At 37.3% G+C, this 14344-nt stretch overlaps 1 protein-coding gene across 2 annotated transcripts in view; it reads right to left on the bottom strand.

Annotated features, from left to right (window-relative positions):
* Nfatc3 (nuclear factor of activated T cells 3) overlaps positions 1–8767 on the bottom strand; it is a 124208-nt gene extending 115441 nt beyond the window's left edge. The window contains exon 1 of one of the 2 annotated variants that reach the window (XM_010612304.3): positions 8689–8767. In XM_010612304.3, coding sequence (XP_010610606.1) covers positions 8689–8749 — 61 coding nt within the window. In that variant the 5' untranslated portion in view covers positions 8750–8767. The remainder of the gene's footprint in view (positions 1–8688) is intronic. The other variant, XM_010612305.3, reaches the window with a different exon arrangement.
* Between the last annotated feature and the right edge of the window lie 5577 nt (positions 8768–14344).

The following is a 14344-nucleotide window of genomic DNA, read 5'->3' as shown; positions in this document are numbered from 1 at the left end:
CTAACAATAATTCCTTCCATGTTTATCAATGACTAATTTAGGAAAGAGAATGTAACTCAATTTTCATCAATGAGATAAAAGGTTAAGTTTGCTGAACATTTCTGGAAAAAACCCTTCTTAGTCTTAGAAAGAGCCATGTTAATCCAGCATCTGTCTCTTATCCTCCCCCTCCTCAAATATCAAGCCAACATATAGTTTGTGTATGTTTATACTAGAGGTAAAAAGTATTTTACTATTTCTTTGAAATAGAGATCAGATGATAAAAAGCCAACAAATGTTCTAAAATAAGCCTGGGCATGGTGATGCATGCCTGTAATCCCAGCTACTCACAGGCTGATGCAAGAGAAATGAAAACTTGAGCCTAGTCAGGGTGACTTAGTGAGACCCTGTCTCCAAAAATAAAAAGGGCTGTAGACATAGCTCAGCAGGATAGTGCTCCTGGGTTGATCCCCAATAGCATAAAAACAAACAAATAAAAAAATTCTAATATAGTGATACCTTAACATTTACCAGGTAACATGTATAACAAAAGGACCTAGCCTTTGTGCTGCAAAGATAGCCCTGGTGAAGTTCAAAGACAACAGGGTATGCCTAAGTATGCATAAAAGTGACAGGGTAGTGGACAAAGAAATTGTAAGGACAGTTTCCTTATCTTGGGGGATAAGAAAGAATAAATGGCAGATGACAAAATGATCAAAATATCAAGAGGAAAAAATGTGTATTAATGTCAGTAACCATATGCTGTAGAATAGTTTCACTTGTGTCCTAAATTCAACCAAATAAACAGAAATCATGTAAATGCAAGATGTTAACCTTGAAAAATAAAAATAAAAAAATGTCCTAACTAGTGACTAAGGATTTTTAAAATTTTACTTTTGGAGGCAATGCTGGCTATTATGACTTTATATCTAGATGTTTGCCCCAAAGCCTCATGTGGTCATAGGTGAGGCTTTAAAGAGGTGGCTGGATCTAGAGTGTGTGATGTTGGGATAAAGGAGGAGATGCTGGGATTAATTCATGGTATGATGCTAGGATTAAGGGTGCCCCATCCTGAGTGTAAGTGCTAGGGGCAAGTAACCTGGATAGAACACAAGGGACAGAAAGAGGGCTGCTGTTGTTGCTTATTGCTTGCTGGCCATTGCTGTTTGCTACTTTTCTGCCTTCCAGCCTTCTCCCCACCATGAACTGTTTCTCCTTCTGTGATGCCCCTCTGCCATGCCACCCTGTCTTGGAGCCAGTCAACTACGAACTGAAACTTCTACAAACTGTGAACCAAAATAAACCTTTCCTCCTTAAACTTCGGGTATTGGGCATTTTGCCTCAGTACCAGTGACTGAACTCGGCACCTTTCAAGACAGGTGCGGTGGCACTGAGCTAAATCCCAGGCCCTTTAAGAAAAGTAACTAAGCCAGGGGTTGGAATCTAGGGCCTTGTATATGTTAAAAATGCACTGTACTATGGAGCTACACATCTCCAGTGCAAAAATTTTTTAAAATTTTGCCCTTTCCTTTCATTAGATTTAAGGCAATTCTTTTTTGGGGGGGAGACAAGGTCTTGCTAGGCAGTTTGGGCTGTCCTTGAACTTGCAGGGATCCTCCTGCATCAGCCCCCCAAGTGCTGGGATTACAAGCATGTGCCACCATGCCTGGCCTGGCTTAGGGCAATTTTGAAGGCAAATCTAAAATGTTATGGTTTTTTTGTTTGTTTGTTTGTTTTGAGGCTTGAACCCCAGTCCATATGAGGCAAATGCTCCTCCACTGAGACACACTCTCAGTCTATTTGATTATTTTAGCCTATTTGTATGTATGCATATATGTACTTAGGGTGGTACTGGGAATTGAACCCAGAGACTTCTTCACATTGAGCTACATTCCCAGATCATTCATTCATTTTTATTTTTGAGACAAGGTCTTACTATGTAATTCAGGCTAGCCTTGGACTTACTATGTACCCAAGGTTGTCCTGGAACTTGAAATCTTCTTGCTTCTTGAGTGCTGGGAATACAGATGTGCACTACCACATCCAGCTCATTTTTTTTTTTTTTTTTTTTTGGTACTGGGAATCAACCTCAGGACCTTGGGCTTACAAAGCAGGCACAGCACCACTGAGCTAAATCCCCAGCTCATTCATTTATTTTTTATTTTTATTTATTGTTTGGTACTGGGGATCAAACTCAGGTCCTTGAGCTTGTGAGGCAGGCAGTAGAACCACGGAGCTAAATCTCCAGTTCTCATTCATTTTTGAGACAAAGTCTTAACTAAATTCAGGGTGGTTTTTTTTTTTTTTTTTTTTTTTGAGACAGGGTCTCACTATGAAGTTGAAACTGACCTGGAACTCACTCTGTAGCCCAGGCTGGTCTCCCTCCTGCCTCAGCCTCCAGAGTGCTGGGATTACAGGCGTGTGCCACAACACCCAGCTTAACTAAATTGTTGACCTGCTCAGGCTGGGCTCAAACATTCCATTCTCTTACCTCAACATCCTAGTAGCTGGGATTACAGGAATGTGCAACCACGCCCAGGTAAAAATGTTCTAAATTTTTAGGGCTGGGGATGTAGTTCAGTGGTAGAGTGCGTGCTTAGCCTGTTCAAGGGCCTGAGAAAACAATGGTGAAACACCTTGGAGAAAGATTACAGACAAAAAAAGAGCAGAACTGGATAAAGATGTGGTCTTTCTATAAAGTGTAGTACTACTCAGTCATAAAGAGTGAGAGACTAGAGACATTTATAGCTAAATGGGTGCACATTCAGGCTATACTGTTAAGTGAAATAAATAGAACACTTGAGTAAATACCAAATAGTTTCCCTAGTGTGAAAAACTAAAAGTGTAAATAAGGTTCAAATGGTATAACTGGTAGTGTGAAATAGGAAGAAAATGGCTAAAGGGGAAGTGGAAAGGGGAGGGGAAAGGAAATAAGGGAAAAGAAAAAAAATGTGAAAAAAGGAAAAATGGAAACAAAGTCTCTGTAAATAGGGAGGGATGAAGGGGTGAAGGGAGGGCAGGGGTATGGGGAAAAAATAAGAACCAAAACATATCATGTAAAGGTACAAGATCCCAATGTTAATATAACTGTATTGTTTGCTTTAAATGTACCAATAAACTTAACGGGGGGGAGAAGAACAGAAACTGAAGATAATCTGAGCTGGGACTTCCAAAACTCAATTTGGAAAATAAAATATGTAGAGAAAACCACACAAATCAAAGTGACCAAAACTTTTACTTTAGCCATGAGGCAAAGAGAAAGGAAGAGATACAAATCATTTTCAAGAAATGGTGGCCACTGTGCTCACTCTTGGATAGTGGCCCACCTTCACACTATAGAGTGTACTACTTTTCTTACTTTTACTTGTCCCAAGCTTGCTCTGCAGAGCCTGTTTCTTTTCCTACCTTTAATAAAACTTTGCTACCATAAAAAAGTGGCAAAATTTACCAAATCACCCATAAAAAGATAGCCATAAGCTAATTCAACTTTTTAAAAAAGGGCTCAGTAGTACAGCACTTTGTGCTCAGTTATCACAAGAAAAAATTATCTCTTTATAGTTTTATTATTTTACACATCTTACTATCCTTAATAGTTTTAATCAAAACTATGAAACTATCTCCTAGCATTTTGTTTTTCAAACTAAAGGTTGTAAGTGATCTGTTAGTGAGACACAACAATTTTTTAATATACTGAAAAAGAAAGTGTCAGCATACTGCTATGGTCTAAAAGCTAAACACCCTCTTGTATGAAACTTCTCAGTTTTGTGTGTATGAACATGTAGAAATACACAGTTTTGTGTGTATGAACAGTGTGTATGCACTGGGTTGAAACAAAAGTATTTCTTAACTCTGGATCATAGCCAAAAAGGATCAAAACAACTGTAGGACTGAAGCTTTCAAATATAGCTAAAAGGGAATGTAATATAACCCCATTTACCTATTTTTTAAAAAGTTTAGGGGCTGGGGATTTAGCTCAGTGGTACCATGCCTGCCTTGAAAGTTTAAGGTCCTGAATTCGACCCCCGCAACCAAAAAACAAACAAACAAAAAAGTTTACTGGGCTGTGGATGTAGCTCAGTGGCACCACACCTGCCTGGCAAGTGTAAGGTCCTGAGTTGGATTTCTGGTACTGAAGCAAAAAAAAAAAGTTTACCTTTAAAAAAAATCTGAGACAGAATCTCACTAAACTACTAAACTCCCTAGACTGGGCTTAAACTTGAACTTGCCATCCTCCTGTCTCAGGCTCCAGGAGTGCCAGGCTTACAAATTTATACCACCCTGCCTGGCTTAGCTTTAGCAACTGTCTTTCTCTCATTTATTTATTTTTGGTCTGGAATGTTGTTGTTGTTATTAATACTATTATTCTTATTATTTTTGGTGCTGGAGATTGAACTTGGGAACTTGTGCTTGCAAAGCAGGCAGCAGAACCACTAAGCTAAATCCCCAACCCTTTGATATTTTACTGAATGTTTCCTTTACTGAAAAGAAATGAAAACTGGAAAAAAGGGTTGATAAGAGAGGATATCAAATTCCCTTAAACCTCTTTCTTTGTTTTGTTTGTTTGTTTGTGGGTCTCACTATGTAGACTGACCTGGACTCACTATGTAGCCCAGGCTGGTCTCGAACTCGCAGCGATCCTCCTGCCTCAGCCTGATCCTCCTGCCTCAGCCTCCAGAGTGCTGGGATTACAGGGGTGCACCACCACACCCAGCTTCCTTAAACCTCTTACAGTACAATCAAAAATTTAAAAATTTCTATATTTCCCCCAGATTTTCTTCATATAAAGGACAAGGTTAAAACTATATTCCTTAATAATCAATCTCACAAATGGCAAACTCTGATATGTATTTCATACCTTATTTGTTTTGAAATGTCCATAAATCTAAAGAATTTATATTTTGGGCCAGGGATTTTGCTCAGTGGTGCTGCCACCTGCCTTGCAAGCACAAAGTCCTGAGTGTGACCGCCAGTTAAAAAAAAAAAAAAAAGAATTTATGTCTATTATGTCTCTTTTTCAATTAAAATAGTATCTATCCATAAATTACTTTTATTTCTCATTAAATGAGCAGTCATTAACATATTAATAACAGATATGTTTACTGTTTCATAACCACCTGTGAAGCTTTCAGTAGCACTTAAACATGGATACCATCCTAGAGACGATCAGTTTTCCAGTGCTTATTGATACACATTACTGCAAAGCCATTATAAATTACTGAGCAGGTATTTGGTTAAAAAATAAACAATAAAGCATACTGCCCATATAAATAAACTTCTGTTACTGAACAAGAGTTTAACAGTATTGGCCGGGGATTTAGGTCAGTGGTTCCACCGCCTGCCTCGCAAGCACAAGGACCTGAGTTCGATCCCCAGTACCAAAAAAAAAAAAAAAAGATAAAGAGTTTAATAGTATTTATCTGTTCCTATGTTAACTGGTAACATCATGGATATATTGACATACTTTTCTTTTTACACTGGCACAAGCTTGTATAATTTTTGCAGATAGTTTTATAAAGTCATTCTTGTAGCAGGTAGTTTAATGAAGAGACTGTACTCAATTTATGAAAGTCCAACAAACCTGTAAATATTTTAAATTAAACCAATTATCAATTAAAAATCCCACTGAAGCTGGTTGTGGTGGCATACGCCTGTAATCCCAGCACTCGAGAGGCTGAGGCAGGAGGATCTCTATGAGTTCAAGACCAGCCTGGGCTACATAGTGAGTTCCAGGTCAGTCTCAACTACATAGTAGGACCCTGTCTCAAGAAACAAACAAACAAAAACAAAAAAACAAAAAACAAAATCCCACTGAAACACATAATTTTTTGAACTCCCCCTCCCTTCTTTTGCAATTTCTGTCTTACTTATGGCAGTGAAATAACTCTCAAATTAAGGAGCTAAAAGGGCAATGCAACCCCCACTGAAAGTGTTCAAGGAATAATTTAATTTCAGACAAGTTTGTTAACTTAATGTCATCACTTAAAAACACAAAGAAACACATTATACAATTATAGAAATGATGTACCCCACAAAATACTTTTAAACTTGATTCTTTTGTATAGTTAGTTTCTAACATCTCTAGTAGTAAAATAACTTAAAATAGCTTGGCAAAAGTACATGGGTTAAATGTAAATTTTTTCTTGTATTCTCCTCTTTCCAATTTTTTCTTTTGTTTGTTTTTGAGACAGGGTCTCACTATGTAGTTCAGCCTTGCCTCAAACTTGCTGCCATTTTAACAGAGCCTCTTGAGTGCTGGGATTACAAGTGTGTGCCACCACATCCAGCTCAATATGTCTATTATCCTTGTGAGTTAATCTGTCGATTATATATTAAGATTTAAAATGTCTTAAAATTAAGAGCAACTTCTGTAGCTCCATTTCATCACGAATAAATTCAAAAGTTAAATCGATTTAGCTCAGTGGTTCAGCCACCTGCCTCACAAGCACAAGGTCCATCCAAAGTTTGATCCTCAGTAGCCCCCCCGCCAAAAAAAAAGTTAAATTGAACTGAAAAAACTTAATACCAGTAAATGGGCTTTATAAATCAGACATACCACTAATTATTTTATTTTTTCTTCATTTGTTATAAATTTTAAAAATTGTATGCAACAGTAAAGCCTATTAACTTTATAGTGTTATTTTTTAAAGTGAATAGTTTTCCTATCCTAATCTAGCACCTTAAGAGTTTGAAGAGCTTTTTAGTGTCAGTTTTTAAATTTTATTATAAATGCCCATATGTCCATCATCTAGCTTCAATAACTTCTAAATGTCTTTTTTTGGTATTTTAAACAATCTACACTGTAAGATTCTTTAAAAAAGCAATAATGAAAAATATTTGTAATTGAGTACAACTCAGAACAGTTCACTAAAATGTTCTAGCCAATGATTACCTTGACGGAGAAAAAATGCTTTTGGAAATATTTTACATGTGATACAAGTCAATAATACTGAAAAAAGTTATGAGAAAAAAATTAATCTGAAATTAACCCAATTTCACAGCTCAAAAAATCTTACTTTTAATTAAAATAAGTGGTAAAGCTAATAAAACATAACTCAAAATTAAGAAAAAAAATTTTAAAGATATTGAACTACATATTTTGGATGTTAAAACTTTCACCTGCTGCTGTAACATACATCAGATGGACTGGAATTACATTTTTTCAGGTAAACAAAGCCTTCTAGTTACTTCTCCAATATACCTGGAATTATCAGGCTTTCACAGACCTACCTGTAGTTCCTTTTCACACCTGAATACAATATATTAATCAGAACTGTCCAAATAATTAAATCTCAACTATTGATAAGCACTGTCTATATTATTTAAATCTTATAGCTCCAACTATTTTTCTCTCCAAAAGTTTGTTAAATTCAAACAGGTGAGAGTCATGATATAAATGTATAAACATTACCAGAAATGTGGAAATATATGCAGATCCGTATTATGTTTGATTTTAAATGATGGCTGTTTAAAAAGCTTGCTTCTGCTTGTGACTCTTCTAACCCTCCCTGAAAAAAACTTACTCTTCTTACATTCCACTGTTACTTGAACCTCATGTGGCATGCCTGGACAAATTTGATGACTTGGATTTAGTTTTAGAAGCCAGGCTTACTGCCAGATCTGCTGTGTTTACTCCCCTGACCCACCAGGACAGCTTTAGACAACATTTCCCTTATTTATATCACTGTCTGAGCAGTCAAACTACCATTTAGTATCAAATGAGGCACAACATACTCAGGTTTTTCCTCTCTCTGAGCCTCTCAGTCCCTTTTAGTCTCAATTTCTCTCCCTTCCTCTCTACTAGGGATCGAACCCAAGGGTTCTCTACCACTGATCAACATCCGAGCCCCATTATTTATTTATTTAGGTATGGGGTATTGAACTCAGGACCTTGAGCTTGTGAGGCAGACCAGGCAGCAGAACCACTGAGCTAAATCCCTGGCCCTCCCCAGCCCCTTTTAAATTGCCCTGTCCTGGGTTTGAACTTGCAGCCTCAGCTTTCCAGAGTGCTGGGATTACAAGTGTGTGCCACCACCACACCCAGTTCCCACCAACACCGGGGATCAAACTCAGGTCCTTGAGCTTGCAAGGCAGGCACTGAAATCACTGAACTAAATCCCTGGGCCCCCAGTTCCTATTTTGTAAGAGTAAGGTAATTTTACTATACTGGGGCTTCCTCAATCCTACACCTATTTAAAATAAAATATTACCATAGTAAATCAACCTACTTCTCGTGTAGCAATGACAAGAAGGAAATCAGGAATATAAATGATTATCTTCTCTTAAATGGTTTTCATTTTATATACCAGTATTCGACTATCTCTGGTAAAAAATGAATACTACATTTTCTCACCAAAAATATCCTTTTGATTACACCTCATTGAAAATATAAATGAGAGCAAACCTCAAAAACAGCTTGGGCCAGGCATGGTGATGCACACCTGTAGTCTAAGCAGTCAAGAGCCTGGGGCAGAATGACTGTCACCAGTTCAAGGCCAACCTGGGCTACATAGTATAAAGCCAGCTTGAACTGTATAGTGAGATCCTATCTCAAAACAAACCCAGCTTGGACTGTGCCTTCAATAAAAACATATACGATTTTACAGAAAATGTTGCTGCAGAAAGAAAAGTTATAATAACAAAATTATATTAGTGTAATAATACATTATTATTACTATGTAATAATAAATTGATTCTACAATTAATACTTACTTAAGTGCCCATAAAAAGTACAAGTCTTCCTGGAACCCCAAAATGTCTTGGGTGTGTTCATATGTTATTTATTTATTTTATTCATTTTTGTGGCACCGCAGATCGAACTCAGGACCTTGCACTTGCCAGGCAGGCGTGGTGCCCCTGGGCTACATCCCCGGCTTGAGATATTTCTTTCTTTCTTTTCTTTCCAACACCAGGGATCGAACTCAGCACCTGCCCCTGCAAGGCAGACAAGGTACTGCTGAGTGAGCTAAATCCCTGGTCATATGGTTTTAAGTGTTTATATGTATTCATGTTTTTTAACAAACAAACAAATAAAAAAGTAGTAAAAGTAGTAGTAAAACTGCTAATACTTCAAAGAATATGCCAAACTATCCCCCTGTATTGGAAAACTTAAGAAATCCAAGAAAAATAAAAACTCTTAATGATGAATCTATTAACAAAACAGTGACACTGACCCTTTACAATTTTTTTTTTTTTTAATTTTGGCAGTACTGAGGATTGAACTCAGGGCATTCACCTGAGCTACCTTCTCAGGCTAGTTTTCCTTTTTTTTTTTTTTTTTTGTACCAGTGATCGAGCTTGGGTCCTTATGCTTGCAAGGCAGGTGGTGGCCCCATTGAGCTAAATCCCTGGCCCTGGTTTTCCTTCTTTTTAAAGGTTTTGTTTGGGACAAAGGGTCTCCCTAAGTCACTAAATTGCCCAAGCTCGGCTCAAACTTGCCACTCTCCTGCCTCAGCCTCCCAGAGTATTATTGGGGGTTATAGGTGTGCACCACCATACCCAGCTGAGACTGTGATTTTCCTCCCCTAAGTTTTTCCTCATACTTAACTAAAACACATATATTCATTAATCTCCATCACAGAATTCTGCTAATACCTCCAGGAATATCCTTCAACCCCATGTCAAAGAAACAGAATATTAAAAGTAGAAAAAACATAATTAAAAACGAATGACTTTCTAGCCATGCATGGTGGCACATGCCTGTGTCTCAGCACTCAGGAGGCTGAAGCAGGAGGATTACCACCAGCTGGAGGCCAGACTGGGTTACATAGTGAGTTCAAGCCCAAACTGACCTACATAGTTGAAAACCTGTCTCAAAGACAAAAACAAAAAAATCAAATGACCTTCTTACTTTGAGTGGATACTTTTTCTTTTTTTTTTTTTGGTACCAGGGATCAAACTCAGGATCTTGTGCTTTCGAGGCAGGTGGCAAAACCACTGAGCTAAATTCCTGGCCCTGACCGTCTTACTTTGTAAAATACAAGAAGAGGTAAAGAACACCGAAAAGAATAAAAACTAGAATTAAGAGGATAAAATAAAAATGTCTAAAACTAAAAATTTAAATTCCTGTAAGCTGGGTTTGTAGCAATCTCTAATCTGTCCCTACTCTTTCAATGTTTTAATGTAGTGCCATACAGAGAAGATTTTAGGAAAGAGGAAATAAAAGCTATCAATTACGTGTCTTTGAAGAAAGGTGTGTTTTTAAAGAAGTATTAACTACCACAACTTAAAGAGCATTACTGAGCCAGGACTATGCTCAGAGCTTTAAATATATCATCCCATTTACAAATTATTTATGATAGTAAATTATAATGAACACATGGATCAAATATCCAATAAGTAGATGAAGTAAAAACATTGCAAATTACAGACAATAATGTAGGAGGTATCTCAACTTTACATATGAAAAACTTGTATATTAAAGTACTATTATATATATATCATAATAAAGTAAATTTCTTACAAAAATACATACCATATTAAGACAGTTCTTCTCTTAGGAAATAGCAATAATACAGCACATGTTCTTTTGCCCCCCGCCTTTTTTTTGGTTTTTTGAGACAGGTTCTCACTATGTAGTTGAGACTGACCTGGAACTTGCTATGTAGCCCAGGCTGGTCTCGAACTCACAGTGATCCTCCTGCCTCAGCCTCCCAAGTGCTGGGATTACAGGCATGTGCCACTATACCCGGCCACACATTCTTTCTAATGACCCTCATTTAGGATTAGAAATCAATATTTATAATGAAACTTTAAATTTGCAATTATACTATCAAACTAAATTAGAGGTAATACAATCAAGTACACTAGAGTACCAGAAGCTGACCTTTATAATGGCAAATAATAGAATATATTAAATATATACCTACTTTAGTTGTTGTTGTTTTTTGTTTTTTTTGAGACAGAGTCTCACTGTGTAGAGACTGACCTGGAACTCACTTATGTAAAGCCCAGGCTGGTCTGGAACTCACAGTGATCCTCCTGCCTCAGCCTCCAAAGTGCTGGTATTACAGGTGTGCAACACGACACCCTGTGCAATACTTACCTATTTTAAATTCCCTAGTTCCTACAGGTAAAATGTGAAGCTAGGTACTAAGAAAAAGTTTAACAAAATAGTTTGATTAATTTTAACTGGAAAAATCAGAGCACTGGGAGCTAAATAAAATAAAATAAAAAGACTCTAATGTCTTAAAAATCTCAAAACATCTCAGAATATAATAAAAGTCAAAGCCAGGGGTAGTGGTGCATGGCTGTAATCTCAGCACCCTGGCAAGCTGAGGCAGGTGGATCTCAAGTTCAAGTGTAGACTGGCAACTTGGTGACTTACAAAGATCCTGTCTGGCCAAGTGTGGTGGCGCACACTTGTAATCCCAGCATTAGGGAGGCTGAGGCAGGAGGATCCCTGTGAGTTCGAGACCAGCCTGGGCTACATAACTGAGTTCCAGGTCAGTCTCAACTACATAGTGAGACCCTGTGTCTCAAAAAACCAAAAAAAGAAAAGAAAAAAAAAAAAAAAGAACTGAGGTGTAACTCCATGCAAAGGCTCTGGGTTCAAACTCCAGTACCACAAAAAATAACTTAATTAACCAAATAAAATAAAGTCAGTCAAAAATAAACTCACAAAGGTATATAATGTTATCAAGTATAACACAAATCATTTAAAGTATACTTTAACAAGCTTGCTTAGGACAATCACTAAATTCAGTGTCTTAACTTGTCCTCACTTTCCTTCTCCTCCTCCCACCAAGTATTTTTCAAAACTTTGTTCCCTGCCAGGTACACATGGTGGGACATGGCTGTCAATCCCAGCACTCAGAGTGAGACTGTCTCCAAACAAACAAACAAAAACTGTCCCCAGTGTGGAAATGTAGATATTTTATAGGTACTCTCAAACCTGGGATATAAAATTACATTGGCCCAAACTACCAAAATCTGCTATTTCATAGAACTAACCAATAAAAGCCAGAGAATTGAAACAATGCTTATCAACTTCCTCAACTGTGAAAAAATAGTGAGTACTGACTCAATTTAAGTGGTATTTACTAATTCATTTGACAAGTTCTGGGGATTTAGCTCAGTGATGCCACTGCCTGCCCCATAAGTGCAAGGTCCCAAATTCAATCCCCAGTATCAAAACAAAACAAAACAAAAACAAAAAACAAACAAAAAAATACCCCGTCAAAACAAAACAAAACTTATTCATTTGACAAATAACCAGGTGCCTGCTAAATAATGACACTATGCCAGACACTGATAATACAAGATACAGACATCATCCATGCTCTCAAGGAACTTCCATGCCCAAGGAAAAGAACTCACAACCAAGTAAACACACTGATAGAACCCAGCACTCACGAGAATTCTAACAAGCAAGTGTATCCTTACGGCCTACTTCTGTATGTACCTTCCCAGAAGCATTTAGTATACTCATTTTATACTTATTAAAATGAGAACTAATGTTGTGGACAAATAATTCTGAAAACTTATTTTTGAATACATTACACATATTTCTCACCAGAATTTTAAAATTAGCTGCTTGGTGTTCATAGTGGCACAATAGCCCAAAGGTGCAAACAGCCCAAATGTCCATCAATGGATGAAAGGATAAACACTGTGTCACCCATGTATATATAGGTACACAATGGACTATTCTACTGATACATGCTACCAAGTGCATAAACCATGAAAAAGTTATTATATTAAGTTAAAAAAGTGACAAGGGGTCATATATTACATGATTTCATTAACATGAAATATCCACACAGACAGAAACCAGATATTGGTTGCTAAAGGCTGGGAGGGAAGAAGGGGTAATGGAGCACAACCATTTAATGGGTATAGGGTTTTCTTTTTGGGTAAAGAAAATGTTTTAGAACTCAATTTAGCAGTGGTCAGTGTGAATGTCAATAAATTATGGTTGACTTATTCATATGTATTTTCACCTTAGTAAAAAACTTTTAAAAATTAGGGCCGCTGCTAGGGTCAGGGATTTAGCTCAATGGTGCAGCCTCCTGCCTTGCAAGCACAAGGTCTGGAATTTGATCCCCAGTACCAAAAATAAAAAATAAAAGAAGAAAAACGTTATCTGCGATAAGGCTTTAAAGTGGACTTTTTCTCACAAATAAAATTGCTCATGTTGCCGGGAGTGGTGGCTCATGCCTGTAATCCTAGCACTCGGGAGGCTGAGGCAGGAGGATTGCTGTGAGTTAGAGACCAGCCTGGGCTACATAGTGAGTTCCAGGTCAGTCTCAACTACATAGTGAGACCCTGTCTCCAAAAACCAAAAGAAAAAAAAAAAATTGCTCATGTTTACCTTTGAGAATTTCAATTATAAATCAAATTACAAACCTGAATTGAATTCCTTCTAGATGACCCTCTCCCACCCCATTCTAGGGATTGAAAAAGGGCTCTTTCCTTCCCTTACACTATAGCCCCATATATTCCCAGAACTTTTATTTTTATTTTGATGCAGAATCTCACTGAATTGCCCCAACTAACTGCAAATTTGTGATTCTCCTGCTTCAGTTTCTGGAGGAATGCAACACCATACCTAGCTTAGTTAATGCCTTTATTGATCGCATATTTAGTATACAGTGGATCCCAAGTTTGTGCCCTTGAAAAAGTGTGCCGATATCAGCTATTTTTATTAGTACATGTTTTAAAATATTCAAACAAGTTTTTTTTGAAGATTTTTTTTGGGGGGGGTACGGGGATCGAACTCAGGTCCTTGTACTTGAGAGGCAGGAGGCAGAACCGTTGAGCTAAATCCCCAGCCCAAACAAGTTTTTTTGGGTTTTGTTTGTTTGTTTTGTTTTTTTGTCCAGACCCAATCACATAAGTACAAGTCAATGGCACCCTCTCAACAAATTCCACTTTTCCTGTTTTTTTCGTTACAAAATACCCGACATAATTCTATCGGCCTAGGAGTACATTTATTTAGTTATGTGTCTATTTCCCAAACTCTGAGAAGCCTGCCTTTTTTGCATCAATAAAATACCACAAAGTACCTAACAGTATCTTCCACATAGGCGCTTAAAAAGTATTAGTGGAACTGAAAATAAACAAAGGCAACATATAACTATTATAAATTATGTATTATATTGAAAAAGACATCTAATAAGCACTGATTAAAAAGTACTGATAAGAGATGTACTGTTCCGCCCAGCTTATGCTTCACCTTTAATAAATAGTTTTTCAATGCAAATCTGGAGAACGACTACTGAACATCAATACAAAAACATTAAGTAATTCACCTAATGCCGGAAAAGAATAAATAGGGATAGGGCTAGGTATTTAGCTCAGTGGTTCCACCGCCTGCCCTGCAAGCGCAAGGACCCGAGTTCGATCCTCGGTACCAAAAGAAAAAAAA

The sequence above is a fragment of the Fukomys damarensis genome, unplaced genomic scaffold (assembly GCF_012274545.1).
Source record: "Fukomys damarensis isolate Sample0158 unplaced genomic scaffold, DMR_v1.0_HiC HiC_scaffold_32, whole genome shotgun sequence".
In the NCBI taxonomy this organism is placed as follows: domain Eukaryota; kingdom Metazoa; phylum Chordata; class Mammalia; order Rodentia; family Bathyergidae; genus Fukomys; species Fukomys damarensis.
Note: the sequence above shows the minus strand (reverse complement) of the source record. Positions and strands in the feature narration are given on the sequence as shown.